The sequence below is a fragment of the Ranitomeya variabilis genome, chromosome 5, assembly GCF_051348905.1.
Source record: "Ranitomeya variabilis isolate aRanVar5 chromosome 5, aRanVar5.hap1, whole genome shotgun sequence".
Taxonomy (NCBI): domain Eukaryota; kingdom Metazoa; phylum Chordata; class Amphibia; order Anura; family Dendrobatidae; genus Ranitomeya; species Ranitomeya variabilis.
In genome coordinates this window covers 394,552,114-394,567,499 of record NC_135236.1, presented here as the reverse complement: position 1 = coordinate 394,567,499, position 15,386 = coordinate 394,552,114, and the positions used below count along the sequence as shown (strand labels likewise).

The window sequence follows — 15,386 nt, the reverse complement described above, 5'->3', positions numbered from 1 at the left end:
TATAAAGTAACATTGCCCCAGTGTCCTCTATAAAGTAATAATGCCTGGAGTGTCCCTTATAAGGTAACATTGACCCTGACTGCCTTCCTGAACAAATGATAATACCCTGTGTGGATGCCAATGCAGATGAGAGTGGCACCTGCCTAAAAAGACTGCAGTAAGCCACCCTTGTGGGGCTGTGAGCCCGATTGGGAAACTGTGCTTTAAGAGCCAATTAAGAGGTGTCACAGCATAGGATGAATATGCAGCTATCTCGGGTAGATTTGGCTCCTAAGTATAGACCCGCATAGGGGTGTCCTATTACATTGGGGCAATATTACCTTATAAGGGGCACTCAAGGCATTATTACTTTAAAGGGGACACTTGAGGCAATATTACCTTATAAGGGACACTCCAGCTGTTATTACTTTAGAGGGGACACTTCGGGTAATATTCCTTTACTAGATTGTGGCCCGATTCTATCGCATCGGGTATTCTAGAATATGCATGTCCCCGTAGTATATGGACAATGATGATTCCAGAATTCGCGGCAGACTGTGCCCGTCGCTGATTGGTCGAGGCAACCTTTATGACATCATCGTCGCCATGGCAACCATTATGACATCTACGTCGATACTGTGCCCGTCGCTGATTGGTCGAGGCCCAGGCGGCCTCGACCAATCCGAGACGCGGGATTTCCAGGACAGACAGAAAAACCCTTAGACAATTATATATATAGACTAGACTGTGGCCCGATTCTAATGCATCGGGTATTCTAGAATATGCATGTCCCCGTAGTATATGGACAATGATGATTCCAGACACTTGGAGCAATATTACTTTATAAGGGGCACTCCAGGCATTATTACTTTATGGGGGACACTTGGGGCAATGTTACTTTATAAGGGACACTCCAGGCATTATTACTTTATAGAGGACACTGGGGCAATGTTACTTTATAAGGGGCACTCCAGCTGTTATTACTTTATAGGGGGCACTTGGAGCAATATTACTTTATAAGGGGCACTCCAGGCATTATTACTTTATAGGAGACACTTGGGGCAATATTACTTTATAAGGGGCACTCCAGCTGTTATTACTTTATAGGGGGCACTTGGGGCAATATTACTTTATAAGGGGCACTCCAGCTGTTATTACTTTATAGGGGGCACTTGGGGCAATATTACTTTAGACAGGGATGTTCGGCACATCATTACTTTATATGTGGAGGGATAAGCACTACATAAGAGGATAATCAGGGCATTATTGCTTTATACAGGGGTATTTGGCACATTATTACTTATGTAGAGGAATAAGCACTACATAAGGGGGCACTTGGGGCATTATTGCTTTACAAGGAACACCCCAGCCATTAATTTTTACGGCGGCCACTCATCGGCGTGATTCCTTGTTATAGGGGCACTCGGGACATTCCTATTTGATATGGGGGCACTCGTGGCATGCGTACTGTATGTGGGGCATCAGGGGCACTGGGACCATTATGGCTTTAGATGGTGTTTGCATTCAGGGCGTTCTCACTTCCTATGGGGGCCCTCTGGGAAGTATTCACACATAGGGCTTTGACTATGTTGTCCCATAGACTGCGACTCATTGCGTTCTCTGGAGCTAAAGCTACGCCGAGAGGCCTGTCCGACAATGTAGCCTGTTTTGCCCTCAGTCTAATGTTGTGAGGTAACTACCCCCCCCCCCCCCCCGAATTGTACAATATCTGATTATAGACATTATGGGGTACTTCGTCAACAGTATGGACATAGCAACCACTCAGATTGTTCCTTTTATTTCCAGCCAGTGTTGGGAAATGACAGCTGCTTCCTGATTGGTCGCTATGGATAGCTCTCCCCTCAGTATGAGTGTGACGCAGCAGCTCATTGGTCGGCACGCACAGCCAGCTGACGGCTCCAGCACAGCTATAGGGCGGTTTGCCAGGACACAGTATGGCGGCAGCTGCCAGTGTAGAGGCACGCTCTCTCCTGCCGTCCGATTGGTCAGTAGTGAAGGGCAGCCCCTCTGACGTCAAGAGCCGCACTGATAAAAGGCCGAGCAGCGGCGCGCAGAGCTTTATCTCGAGGTGTTCAGAGGTAAAATGTATCGTCTTCATTCACAGGCTTTCACCGGAGTTTCATTCAGTTCTTCTTACAAGCATTTCTCACATCTGCCGATAGAAGATTCGAACCTTATTCCTGAGAGACGTTTTAGTAAAAAGTGCTCTTCCATCGGCTGATTTTTACTGAAAGCCACACATCGCACCGAGGCACCAGAAGTAAGCCGGACGCGGTGAGCTAAAGCGAGGGCCGGGGACCGCGCCACAGACATGCCGAAATCTAAGAAGAGGAGCAACCGGGCCGCGGGTAAGCCGGGTGGCTGGCGGGCCGCGGGTAAGCCGGGTGGCTGGCGGGTAAGCCGGGTGGCTGGCAGGCCTAGTGCTGGCGGTGAAGGGCGCAGTGCACGCCGGGTGTTGTAGTACGTGAAGCTGGGCTGCACGCTGTTTTGAGAGGGCGTGGACTACAGTTCCCAGATTACGAGGCGCGTGCTGCAGCCGGTATTCGCCAGGTTGCTGGGTGCTGCCCGATATGGCTCAGCGAGAAGTGTCACGTGTCCTGCTTGCGTCACTGGTGTCCGGCCAAAGACCGAGTGACGTCAGCCCGTCCGAGGTGACGTGTCCAGTGGCGGCCGCAGTGCTCATGTACTATGTGGCGGCTGCAGATACCGCAGGGCAGTACTGAGGCCTGCTCCGCTGTGGCAGCTGCTGCTCCCTCCTCACTGCTGGTTTCCTGGGTGCTGGTCCCCTTTATGCCCGGGGCTGCCATATGTATCCAGTCAGCTAGCACACTTGCCTGTATCCGGAGGGACGTCATCTGTCCTGACTGGTGGTTACTTGTAGACCCCGACTGATCAGCAGAACCCCCTGCTGTGCCTTGTATGGCAGCCCCATAGAGAATGAATGGTAGTGGTTGGACATGGCTGCTGCCGCTCTGTTCTACTTGGGGTATAGTGCCCTGTTCTGCTGATCAGTGCAAGTGACCCCCACCAATCTGTTATCTTCAATGGAGGACCCCTAGAACTCCTCCCTGACATTAATCATACCAGTACGTCCTGTTTTGCAGGTAGATCCCACAAGTGGGCGCAGTGGTGCATCGTGTTGATCCTGCTGGCACAGGAGCTTGCCCCCACACAATCGGTGCCCCGTGCTCAGCAGGAGCTATGACAGCCAGGGCCGCTGCTTAATCCTGCTGTGATCAACAGCATTCACGCCATTTAACACTAAAGGCCCCGTCTCACATAGCGAGATCGCTAGCGAGATCGCTAGCGAGATCGCTAGCGAGATCGCTGCTGAGTCACAAGTTTTGTGACGCAACAGCGACCTCCATAGCGATCTCGCTATGTGTGACACGTACCAGCGACCAGGCCCCTGCTGCGAGATCGCTGGTCGTGTCGGAATGGCCTGGACCTTTTTTTGGTCGTTGAGGCCCCGCTGACATCGCTGAATCGGTGTGTGTGACACCGATCCAGCGATGTCTTCACTGGTAACCAGGGTAAACATCGGGTTACTAAGCGCAGGGCCGCGCTTAGTAACCCAATGTTTACCCTGGTTACCAGCGTAAATGTAAAAAAAAACAAACAATACATACTCGCCTTCTGATGTCCGTCAGGTCCCTTGCCGTCTGCTTCCTGCTCTCACTGACTGCCGGCCGTACAGTGAGAAGTGAGAGCACAGCAGTGACGTCACCGCTGCGCTCTGCTCTCACTGTACGGCCGGATCTCAGTCAGAGCAGGAAGCAGACGGCAAGGGACCTGGACACCGAAAGGCGAGTATGTACTGTTTGTTTTTTTTGGTAACCAGGGTAAACATCGGGTTACTAAGCGCGGCCCTGCGCTTAGTAACCCGATGTTTACCCTGGTTACCCGGGTGCTGCAGGGGGACTTCGGCATCGTTGAAGACAGTTTCAACGATGCCGAAGTCGTTCCCCTGATCGTTGGTCGCTGGAGAGAGCTGTCTGTGTGACAGCTCCCCAGCGACCACACAGCGACTTACCAACGATCACGGCCAGGTCGTATCGCTGGTCGTGATCGTTGGTAAATCGCTTAGTGAGACGGGGCCTTAAGTGGGAGACCTATCTTGCCCCATCTTTTCCCCCATGATGTGATGGTTGTCATGGCAGCCAGAGGTCAAATAATGACCTCTGTAGTCAACCCTCTATAGCGGCCTGTTGCACCCTGCCATAAGAAGGGTCTAACAGGCATTCTGCTTTTGTGACAATGACAAGTCTCATGCAGTGCAATGCTTAAGTATGGCAATGCATTAAGCCAGTGATAAGACAAAACAAATTCTGTATGGGGACTAAAACGATTAAAAAGAAAGTGTTAAATGTGAAAAAATCTAAGTACAGAAGGAAAAACCTGAAATCTGAATTTATGGAAGACAAACATAAACTAAAGTCCATATTTTGTATTGCCAGTTCTGACAACCTGTCATGCAATTTAGACCCTGCAGTAAACACTATAAAAAAGAACATAAAATCCAGCTGATTGATTGCATCTTGAGGGTGCTCGGCACCCGGAAGCGTCCGGTCAAGGCGTGGAAAATGCAGAATGTAGAGACTCCAGCTCCACAAACTGTGATTCTTTATTCACATAAGCAATTCGGGGGACATACACAGCGATGCAAACTCGCATGTCCTGCATCAATGCGTTTCCGGTGTCTGCGCACCTTTAAAGGGCACCTGTCACCTCGTTTTTTCCGTATGAGATAAAAATACTGTTAAATAGGGCCTGAGCTGTGCATTACAACAGTGTATTTTGTGGACCCCGATTCCCCACCTATGCTGCCAAAATACCTTACCAAAGTAGCCGTTTTCGCCTGTCAATCAGGCTGGTCTGGTCAAAAGGGCGTGGTGTCTTCCCCCAGATCTTGCTTAGTTTTCCGTTGGTGGCGTAGTGGTTTGCGCATGCCCAAGGTCCCGAATGCACTGCACAGGGGAGTTAAGAGCGCGATGTGCACTATTTCATTGGTGCTCGGTGGGGGCGGCCATCTTCCTTTGGCCGCGGCTTCAGGAAAATGGCCGCGGGATGCCGTGCGTGCGCTGATGGAGATCTCGGCGGCCATTTTCCTGAAGCAGAGTTCGCATCTCGGCGCACGCGCAGCCAAAGGAAGATGGCCGCCCCCACCGAGCACCAATGAAATAGTGCACATCGTGCTCTTTTAACTCCCCTGTGCAGTGCATTCGGGACCTTGGGCATGCGCAAACCACTACGCCACCAACGGAAAACTAAGCAAGATCTGGGGGAAGACACCACGCCCTTTTGACCAGACCAGCCTGATTGACAGGCGAAAACAGCGACTTTGGTAAGGTATTTCGGCAGCATAGGTGGGGAATAGGGGTCCACAAAATACACTGTTGTAATGCACAGCTCAGGCCCTATTTAACAGTATTTTTATCTCATACTGAAAAAACGAGGTGACAGGTGCCCTTTAATCATGGTGAAGCATGTGCAGACACCTGAAACGCATTGATGCCGGACTTGTGAATTTGTATAGCCGTGTATGTCCTCCGAATTGCTTATGTAAATTATCACCATTTGTGGATCTGCTAAAGAGGCCAAACCGTTTTTGTGTAGAAGCGCCTATAAATGGGGTATCACTAATCTCACTGACCCAAATGAGGTGGTCTTGTGAAAAGAAACATGTCTGTGAAACCTTTCAGTCACTTGATAGTGGTAGTGCTTCCCTGCCTATTCTCAGGACGTGGCCATGTAAGTATACAAATATAGATGGAGTCTGGCATTGGGATACGTTTATTTATAGGGGATTAAAAATTCATGGTGCAGAAAGACAAAAGTGCTGTATCATCACTTATCATACGGTGAAGAATAACCCTGCTTGTCTTGTTATAGGTAATGTCTTATGAGGGTTTAGTAATAAAAATGTGGTTATTATTCTCTACTCGGTGGTATAAACTGACACACCTGTGGCATTAGTATGCTCTCTGCCCCCCTAGGTAAATTCTCTGAAGGATGTATTTTGTAAAATGGAGTCACTTATGGGGTGAGGTTTTTCTGGTCTTTCTCCCCAAAGGCATTGCTAGTATAATATGGCACCCGCAAACCATTCCAGCTACATCTCCTGTATAATGACACGTGTGCCCTGTTAAACTTTGCATTGTACCTCAAAAGTAGTTTCCCATCACATATGCATGCTCGCGAGAAAACAGACCAAATAATTTTGTTGCATGATTGGAAAAAAATGTAGTTTTTCATCTTCACAGCCCAGTGGTATAAAATTCAGTAAATGACCTGTGTATTTAAGATGATCTGTACACCCATAGATGAATTCCTCTGTGTAGTTTTCAAAATGGGGTCCTTTGTGGAGGTTTCTGCTGTTGTGGCACCTTAGGGGCTCTCCTAATAAGACATGTCATATGCATTCTATTGTAGCAAAAATTACCTCCGAAAGTCAAACGGCGCTCCTTCCCTTGCGAGCACTGCTGTTTGCCCAAGCCAGACCCCCCACACACGCACACGTGTGGTATCTGTGTACTCAGGAGAAATTGCACAACAAATGGTACATTTTCTCCTGTTACTTTTTGGGAAAACTTAAAATTTAGGGCTGAAGTGCCATTTCTTTGGGAAAAAAAGAGCAATATTATTTTTTCATGGCCCAGTATTATAAAATTGAGACACATGAGTGAGTTCAAGATGGTAATCACACCTTTCTATACATTCCTTAATCCCTTCACCACTTTGGAGTTTTTGGTTTGAGTGCTTGTTTTACGTTCCCCTTCTTCCCAGAGCCATAACTTTTTTTTTTTTTTTAAATTTCTCCATCAATATGGCTTGTTTTTTTGTGCAACGAGTTGTACTTTTGAACGACACCATTGGTTTTACCATAGTGCACTGGAAAACAGGAAAAATATTCCAAGTGCGGTGAAATAGCAAAAATGGAATTCCACAATTGTATTTTTTAACAATGTTCACTAAATGCTAAAACTGACATGCCATTATAATTCTACACGTCATTAACAAGTTTGTAGATGCCAAACATGGACAGTTTTTTTTTTTTTTTTTTATTTACAATATTTTTCAGACTATAAGACAAAACTAGCTTTTCGAGGAGGAAAATAGAAAAAAATTTAAGCAAAAGGTCATCATGATGCACTGTTGAGCCCCTTCAAGACCTTGCCATTTTTCGGTTTTGCGTTTTCGTTTTTCTCCCCCCCCCCCCCCCCTCCCTTCCCAGAGCCATAACGTTTTTTATTTTTGCGTCAAGATGGCCATGTGAGGGCTTGTTTTTTAAGTTGTACTTTGAACGACACCATTGGTTTTACCATGTCATGTACTAGAAACTGGGAAAAAAATTCCAAGTGCGATGAAATTGCAAAAAAAGTTTAATCCCAAACTTGTTTTTTGTTTGGCTTTTTTGCTAGGTTCACTAAATGCTAAAACTGACCTGCCATTATGATTCTCCAGGTCATTACGAGTTCATAAACACCAAACATGTCTAGGTTATGTTTTATATAAGTGGTAAAGAAAATTCCAAACTTTGCTAAAGAAAAAAAAAATTGCTCAATTTTCCAATACCCGTAGTGTCTCCATTTTTCGTGATCTGGGGTTGGGTGGCGGCTTATTTTTTGCTTGCCGAGCTGATGTTTTTAATGATACCATTTTGGTGCCGATGCGTTCTTTTGATCTCCCGTTATTGCATTTTAATGCAATGTCGTGATTACCAAAAAAACGTAATTCTGGCCTTTCGAATTTTTTTTTCTCTCTACGCTGTTTAGCGCTCAGGTTAATCCTTTTATTCTACCACAAGATATTAGGACCATCCACAACTTGCATAGTTTTAGGCGCTCCCTCAAAACACATTTGTTCAGAGCTGCCTACCACATTAACTAATCAAGGTCATTTTATGTTTGTGTGTGTGTAGCCCATTCACTCTCCATCTATCCCCCACCCCCTGAAGACTGCTGGACCATCATTGTAAATACATAATTGTAAATACACACCTGTACTTTGTATCTCCCCCACCTCATTGTAGATTGCAAGCTCTCACGAGCAGGGTCGTCTTATTTTGCTTTATTATTGTATTGCTAACATTGTTACCTATGATTGTTGTTTGAAACTGTTAAACTGTAAAGCCCTGCGGAATATGTTGGCGCTATATAAATAAAGATTATTATTATTTTTTATTGATAGAGCTGGTGATTCTGAACTCGGTGATACCAAATGTGTAGGTTTGACTTTTTGACTTTTTTTTTAATTATTATTTTGAATGGGGCGAAAGGGGGTGTTTGAAACTTTTGTATGTTTTTTCATGTTTTTTAAAACTTTTTTACTTTTGCCATACTTCAATAGCCTCCATGGGAGGCTAGGAGGTGGCACAACTCTGAATCCATAGAAGAAAAGAGAGAGCACTCACCATCCGTGTGTTCAAGTCCGGTCTTTATTGAAGTGGCTTTACGATAAAAAACAGAGCATGGCAGGGAGATGCAGTGGAGGGACAGCCACTTTTTTTTCCTGTATGAGCACCCTTGGTCCGTAGTGGTAGTGAAATGTTCCTAAGCCGAAGGGAGGTGAAACAGGAAGCTCAGGCTGAACAGTGCGCACGTCTTTTGTTTTACTGAGTTTATGCTGGCACAACTCTAGCTCTGCTACATAGGAGTGATTCAGATCGCCCCTATGTAGATTTACTGCATTGCTATGAGCGCCGACCACAGGGTGGCGCTCACAGCAAATCCGGCATCAACAACCAAGGAGACCTGGTTATGCCGACGCATCGTTGACCCACGATCATGTGACTGGGGTCGGCGATGCGCTCATTTCCGGGCCGATGGCCGGAAGCGGTAGTTAAATGCCACTGTCAGCGTTTGACAGCGGCATTTAACTAGGTAATAGCGGCGGGTGAATCGTGATTCCACCCTCCGCTATTGCGGGCACATGCCAGCTGTTCAAAACAGCTGACATGTCCCGGCTTTGATGCGGGCTCACCGCCGGAGCTCACATCAAAGCAGGGGATCCGACCATCGCAGTAATAGTACGGCGGAGGTCAGTAAGGAGTTAATGGGGGAGGGGGGTGGAGAGATCTGCTGCTGCCACTTATAGGGGTAATGGTCCCCAATTCTGTACTGATATCCCCCATTCTGGCATATACATGAGGGGGCTATGTACTGTATGTATACCTTGATTGGGGAATATAATTATATAATTTCTCCAATCCAGTTATACATACATAGCCCCCTTATCATATATATGCCAGGATGAGGGATATTGGTACAGAATTCGGGGACATTACCCTTTCATTCCAATTTTGGTATACAATAGTGATGAGCGAATATACTCGTTACTCGAGATTTCCTGAGCATGCTCGGGTGTCCTCCGAGTATTTTTTAGTGCTCGGAGATTTAGCTTTCATCGCCGCAGCTGAATGATTTACATCTACTAGCCAGCATAAGTACATGTGGGGGCTGCCTGGTTGCTAGGGAATGTCTGTTCAATTCCTGATCTAAGGATCTTGGCTTTAGCTGAGATGAACCTGTGCTGCACTTTATGGACATGCTCAGTAGTGACCAGCGCTGGGGGTCGGAGGTTTGGCTTACTGACTCTACAGCCCTCAGTGTAACAGCGACACAAGTCCATCAAATTCAACCTACAACCTAACAAGTTGATCAAAGGAAGTAAAAAAATAAAAAAAACCCATGAAGCAAATGCTAATTGCCCCATTAGGGGAAAAATTCCTTCCGGACCCAACATATGGTAATCGGGCTAATTCTTTGGATCAACGTCCTATCTCAGAATTCAGTGCCCATAACCTGTAGTTATATTTATCAAGCACTCGTCCTGGCCGTCCTTGTACTTTTATATGAAGTCAACCATTGCATCATGTGGCAGATTTCCAGTCTCACTGCTCTAAACAGGAAGAATTGCAGTCTGATTATGACTAAACCTTCTTTCATCTAGACTTGGAGGATGCCCCCATGTAATCATTATATGCCTAGGTGTAAAAGATCATCACAAAGATCTCTACTGTCCCTTCATTTATTTGTACATTGGAAAAAGATCTGCCCTAATTCTTTGTTTTGCCAAATAGAAAAACCTCAGATGTGATAACCTGCTTGGTACTGTAGTTCAACCATTCCCCAAATAACCTTGGTGATTCTCTGCACCTGCTCAATTTCAGCCATGGCCTTCTACATGGAAGCACAAAATTGTACACTATAGTCAAAATGTGGTCGCACTAGTGACATTTATATAGTCAGAACTATGTTCTTATGCACATCTATGCCACTTTTAATGCATCCTGTGATGGTTTTTCACTGCAGCTGCCTGGCACTGGTCACTATAGCCTCTTTAAGATGTCTGTAGACTTTCTTGTGTATAAAAACATGATAATCAGTGTTTTGTCAGTTTCATCATTTGGTCTGTTTTTGCCACCAGTGATTTTTAAGTAGGAGAAAAAAATCGGTTATCTAGCCTTTGCTGTTTTAACCCACTTAGTGACCACCAATATACATTTTTAGTGACCAGAGATATGAGTATGCCAGTTCAACCCCTTAGGTGCAGCTGTCAGTAGTGACTATGGCATCTAAATGATTAAGTGTGGGTAGCCCTCTTTTACCCCATCTGCACCTTGAGATCATGATTATGTAGACAATTTCTTTTTTTTTTTTTTTTTTTTGTACCAAAGTTAATCTTAAAATGGCGCCAACGGCCGCTCATGTGCAGTACCATTGTTCTGATAGATGCTACTGCTCAGGTGCCATTTTCATGGAGCCTATTTTTTTTTCTAGCAAAATGGTGGAGTTGACTGCTGGCGTCATTTTGATAAAGAATTTTTTTTTTATTTTTTTTTTTTTTACAACAACAAAACTAACATGAAAACAGGCATTCTATCTGCTGAGGATTGAAGCAGAGGGCACGTCAGGAAAACTCTTGTGCTTGTTTTTCCTGAAGTGTTGTCTTAGTTGTTGGGGTGGCTGAAAAATGACAATTTCTAGCTGCTTCATGGCTTTCGATGCCTGAAGCTGTTAAAAGAATCTCAGGACTGAAGCTACACATCTTTCACATTGCGGTGCATGTGCATAGATTAGCCTTTTTTACATACCTTTTTTAAGATAAAAACTAGGCCTCATGTATCATAAAAAAGATGAAAAATGATTTGAATATCTGAACAATAGTGATGAGTGGCCGTGCTCGGATAACATCTTATCTGAGTATGCTCTGGTGTATTAGTCGCAACATGTGGGGATTACCTGTTTGTTAGGTACTCCCCACGTGTGTTGAGGTTGTCGAACAGCCGAAAATCATGTAGCCAAAGTGACTAAGGCTACTTTCACACTAGTCCGTCGGTACGGGCCATCGCAAACCGTCGGCCCGACGTACCGACGGACAGTGTGTGAATGTAGCACAACGTGGGCAGCGGATGCAGTTTTACAACGCATCCGCTGCCCATTGTGAGTTCCGGGGAGGAGGGGGCGGAGTTTCGGCCGCGCATGCGCGGTCGAAAATGGCGAACACAACGCACAAAAAGTTAGATGGAACGTTTTTTTGGGCAGACGGTCTGCCAAAACACGACGCATCCGTTGCACGACGGATGCGACATGTGGCAATGCGTCGCTAATGCAAGTCTATGGAGAAAAAACACATCCTGCGGGCAACTTTGCAGGATGCGTTTTTTTTCAACAAAGCGATGCATTGCAATGGACGTCACCCGACACTAGTGTGAAAGTAGCCTAAAATATTATACGAGCACTACAAGATACGGACACCCGTGTGGCTGGATAAGATGTTATCACAGCACGTTCGCTCATCACTGATTGTCCAGTGTCATTACACTGTTAGGGTTGTTAAATGGTTTTTTTCCCGTGTCCTTTTGGCAATATTAAATCACCACTCCAGCATATTTAGTTTCTCCGCACTGGAGTGGTGCTTTTAATCCATAGTCCCTGCCACCAGTCTCTCACCCTCTAGCATCTCCACCTTTTTTTGGTGGTGCCATGTTGTGACTGATTTTTGACTGGCTGGAAGTCAACATTACATCACAAGCTCTCAATGTCGGTCTGAGAGCATAGACTTGTACTGAGTTATGACCTCTGACTTGCTCCATGAAAGACTGGTGCGATCAGACAGGTCACAAACTGCTGGAGATTGACAGAAGCAGTGGCGATGGCTGCGTGTACGAGTAGATTATAGGCGCCACTCCAGGAGTAAAATACAACCATCTGGAGTGGTGCTTTAACCTGTACATGTAGCGGTTTATCCTGCACAGTCCTACAAATGAATGGCTGCTTTCTTTTGTCAGTAAAAAGGAATATGTATGATGGGCTGTATGTATTAGGGAGTTTCCACTTCTCACTTCCCCGATATAATGGTTGGGGTTCACCCAAGGTGATTGTGCACTGGAATTTTGCAAACCACCAGTCTATTTGTGAAGTCATTCTTGGAGAAGCATGCAAGATAAACAGCTGATGGGTGACTTGCACGTTGTAGGCAGAATGCTGCTGGTGAGGAGGCACTAGCTGATCGCTGTGCAAAATGAGGATAACAGCAGTAGGACTTGTCTGAAGGCATGAGGTAATAGATTCTGGCTATTTGGGGAAGTTCTTTTTACATTGACCTGCTCCATCAAGGGATTGTATATTGGGGGGTGAGGCTTGGTCTATTTAGTGTGGAGCCTAAGTACCCTTCCTCCCTTATGTCCTGTATAAGTTGGCTGAGAAGGGGGGGGGGGGGTATATTGATATAAAATGACTAAGAGTAGGATAGTTCATTGTAAAAAATGAAATGCTTTGTCCACAATGATATTTTTACATTTCTGTTTTGTTCACGGCCAAACGACTGGACTTAACTGCACCAAATTTGGCACGTGCGTAAATCGGACACTTGGGAAGGTTGTAGGGTTTCAGCTCTCCTACCATTATTGAAAGACTTTGCCCAAAAAATGGAATACAAAAGAAAATATTTAATCTCAGTATGCCACTAAAACACCTAACACTTCTACATGTATCCTCAGAGGTCTGATTCATATCAATAGCAAATAGTTTTTAACCACATAAAGCTATGTAATTTATGTATGTTACAAAGGGCAGACAGACTGTTACACAGCAGTCAGTCACTCCTGGAATTTGCTCATTCCGACATTGGCCCTCTGACCAGATAAGGTCTTGCCTCCCTGCTCAAGATGGAACCTGAGGTTTATGTTGGAGAGGTCCCTAAACGACCAGGCATATTTCAGTTTTTGAATTTCCTTTTTTCAGTCCCCTTTTTCCCAGAGCCATAACTTTTTTATTTTTCCATCTATATGGCTATGTGAAGGCTTGTTTTTTCTGGACGAGTTCTACTTCTGAACGACACCATTGGTTTCAACATATCATGTACTAGAAAATGGGAAAAAAAATTTGGTTTAAAAAAAAAAAGTGCAACATTTTCTGAGACCTGTAGGTAGCGTCTCCATTTTTCGTGATCTTGCGTTGGGTGAGGGCCAAGCGCCATTTTGGTGCAGATATGTTCGTTTGATCACCCGTTATTACATTTTATTTCAAAGTGGCAGCGGCTAAAAAATGTAATTCTGGCATTTTTCTTTTTTTTTTCTCGTTATTCTGTTTAGCGATCAGGTTAATTATTTTTTTATATTCAGGCAATTCTAAATGCGGTGATACCAAATGTGTATATTTGATTTTTTTTTAAATGTTTTGAATGGGGCCAAAGGGGTGTGATTTGAACTTTTAGATTTTTATGTAAATATTTTAAATTTTTTTGTTTAAACTTTTTGCATGCTTCAATATTCTCCATAGGAGATTAGAAGCTGCAGTACTTTGCTCGCTTCTCCTACATACAGGCGATGATCAGATCACTTGTGTGCCGCAGAAATGCTCACAGGGTGGTGCTCATAGCCATTTGGCAATTACAACAATAGAGGTCTGCTACCGACATCTGGTTGTCATACTGACCCATCGGTGACCCACGATCATGTGACGGGGTCACCGTTGGGCAGGGTTAGCAGCGCGCTTCCTGTAAGCGCCAGTTAAATGCCACTGTCAGAGATTGACAATGGCATTTAACTAGTTAACAGCCATTGGTGGATCACGATTCCACACACAGCTGTTGTGGGTACATGTTGGCTGTCATGTGTCCAGAAAGGTGTGGGCTCGGCTCTGGGTCTTTTTTTGTAAAAAACAAATGTGTATGTGTGTACTACATCAATGCCCTACCTTTTTATAAAGCTAATTTGTTTTTCTTCTGATTTGTCTTATTTTTTTTCACAATTTTTTTTCTTTGTTTCTTCAAAATTTTGTTACTTTTTTGTGAGACTAAACCCAGCGTGCAGAGACCAGTGCGGTCTCAGACTAGTGCCATATGCTGTCAATTGCTGGAAAGGGGTCATTGATCTCTGCGAGCCAGGTATGCTATGCGTCTTACAACACACTTAACAGTGCACTCTGTTGCATCTCCTTGCTACTGATCTGAAATGGCGAGAGCGCACTGTGCAGTGACCACAACCTCTGCCCCTAATGATGCTTTGAATATCCGAGCATGTCCTGGAATTCTCAAACAAAGCATTATGAAAAGTTAAGGTACCTTCACACTAAACTATTTACCAACGATCACGACCAGCGATACGACCTGGCCGTGATCGTTGGTAAGTCGTTGTGTGGTCGCTGGGGAGCTGTCACACAGATAGCTCTCCAGCGACCAACGATGCCGAAGACCCCGGGTAACCAGGGTAAACATCGGGTTACTAAGCGCAGGGCCGCGCTTAGTAACCCGATGTTTACCTTGGTTACCATTGTAAATGTAAAAAAAAACACTACATACTTACATTCCGGTGTCCGTCAGGTCCCTCGCCGTCGGCTTCCCGCACTGACTGAGTGCCGGCCGTAAAGCACAGCACAGTGGTGACGTCACCGCTGTGCTCTGCTTTTACTTTACGGCCGGCACGCAGTCAGTGCGGGAAGCGGACGGCGAGGGACCTGACGGACACTGGAATGTAAGTATGTAGTGTTTGTTTTTTTTACTTTTACAATGGTAACCAGGGTAAATATCGGGTTACTAAGCGCGGCCCTGCGCTTAGTAACCCGATATTTAGCGCTTAGTAACCCGATATTTACCCTGATTACCATTGTAAAACATCGCTGGCATCGTTGCTTTTGCTGTCAAACACAACGATACACGCCGATCTGACGACCAAATAAAGTTCTGAACTTTCAGCAACGACCAGCGATATCACAGCAGGATCCAGATCGCTGCTGCGTGTCAAACACAACGATATCGCTATCCAGGACGCTGCAACGTCACGGATCGCTATAGTTATCGTTGCAAAGTCGCTTAGTGTGAAGGTACCTTTAGGGTACTGTCACACTCTGCAACTTTCCAACGATCACGACCAGCGATACGAC

At 45.3% G+C, this 15,386-nt stretch overlaps 1 protein-coding gene across 2 annotated transcripts in view; it reads left to right on the top strand.

The window, feature by feature from the left end:
• Positions 1–1,906: 1,906 nt before the first annotated feature.
• IFRD1 (interferon related developmental regulator 1) overlaps positions 1,907–15,386 on the top strand; it is a 32,441-nt gene continuing 18,961 nt past the window's right edge. Inside the window, exon 1 of one of the 2 annotated variants that reach the window (XM_077265058.1) lies at positions 1,907–2,348. In XM_077265058.1, coding sequence (XP_077121173.1) covers positions 2,312–2,348 — 37 coding nt within the window. In that variant the 5' untranslated portion in view covers positions 1,907–2,311. Of the gene's footprint in view, positions 2,376–15,386 lie in introns of both variants that reach the window. The other variant, XM_077265057.1, reaches the window with a different exon arrangement.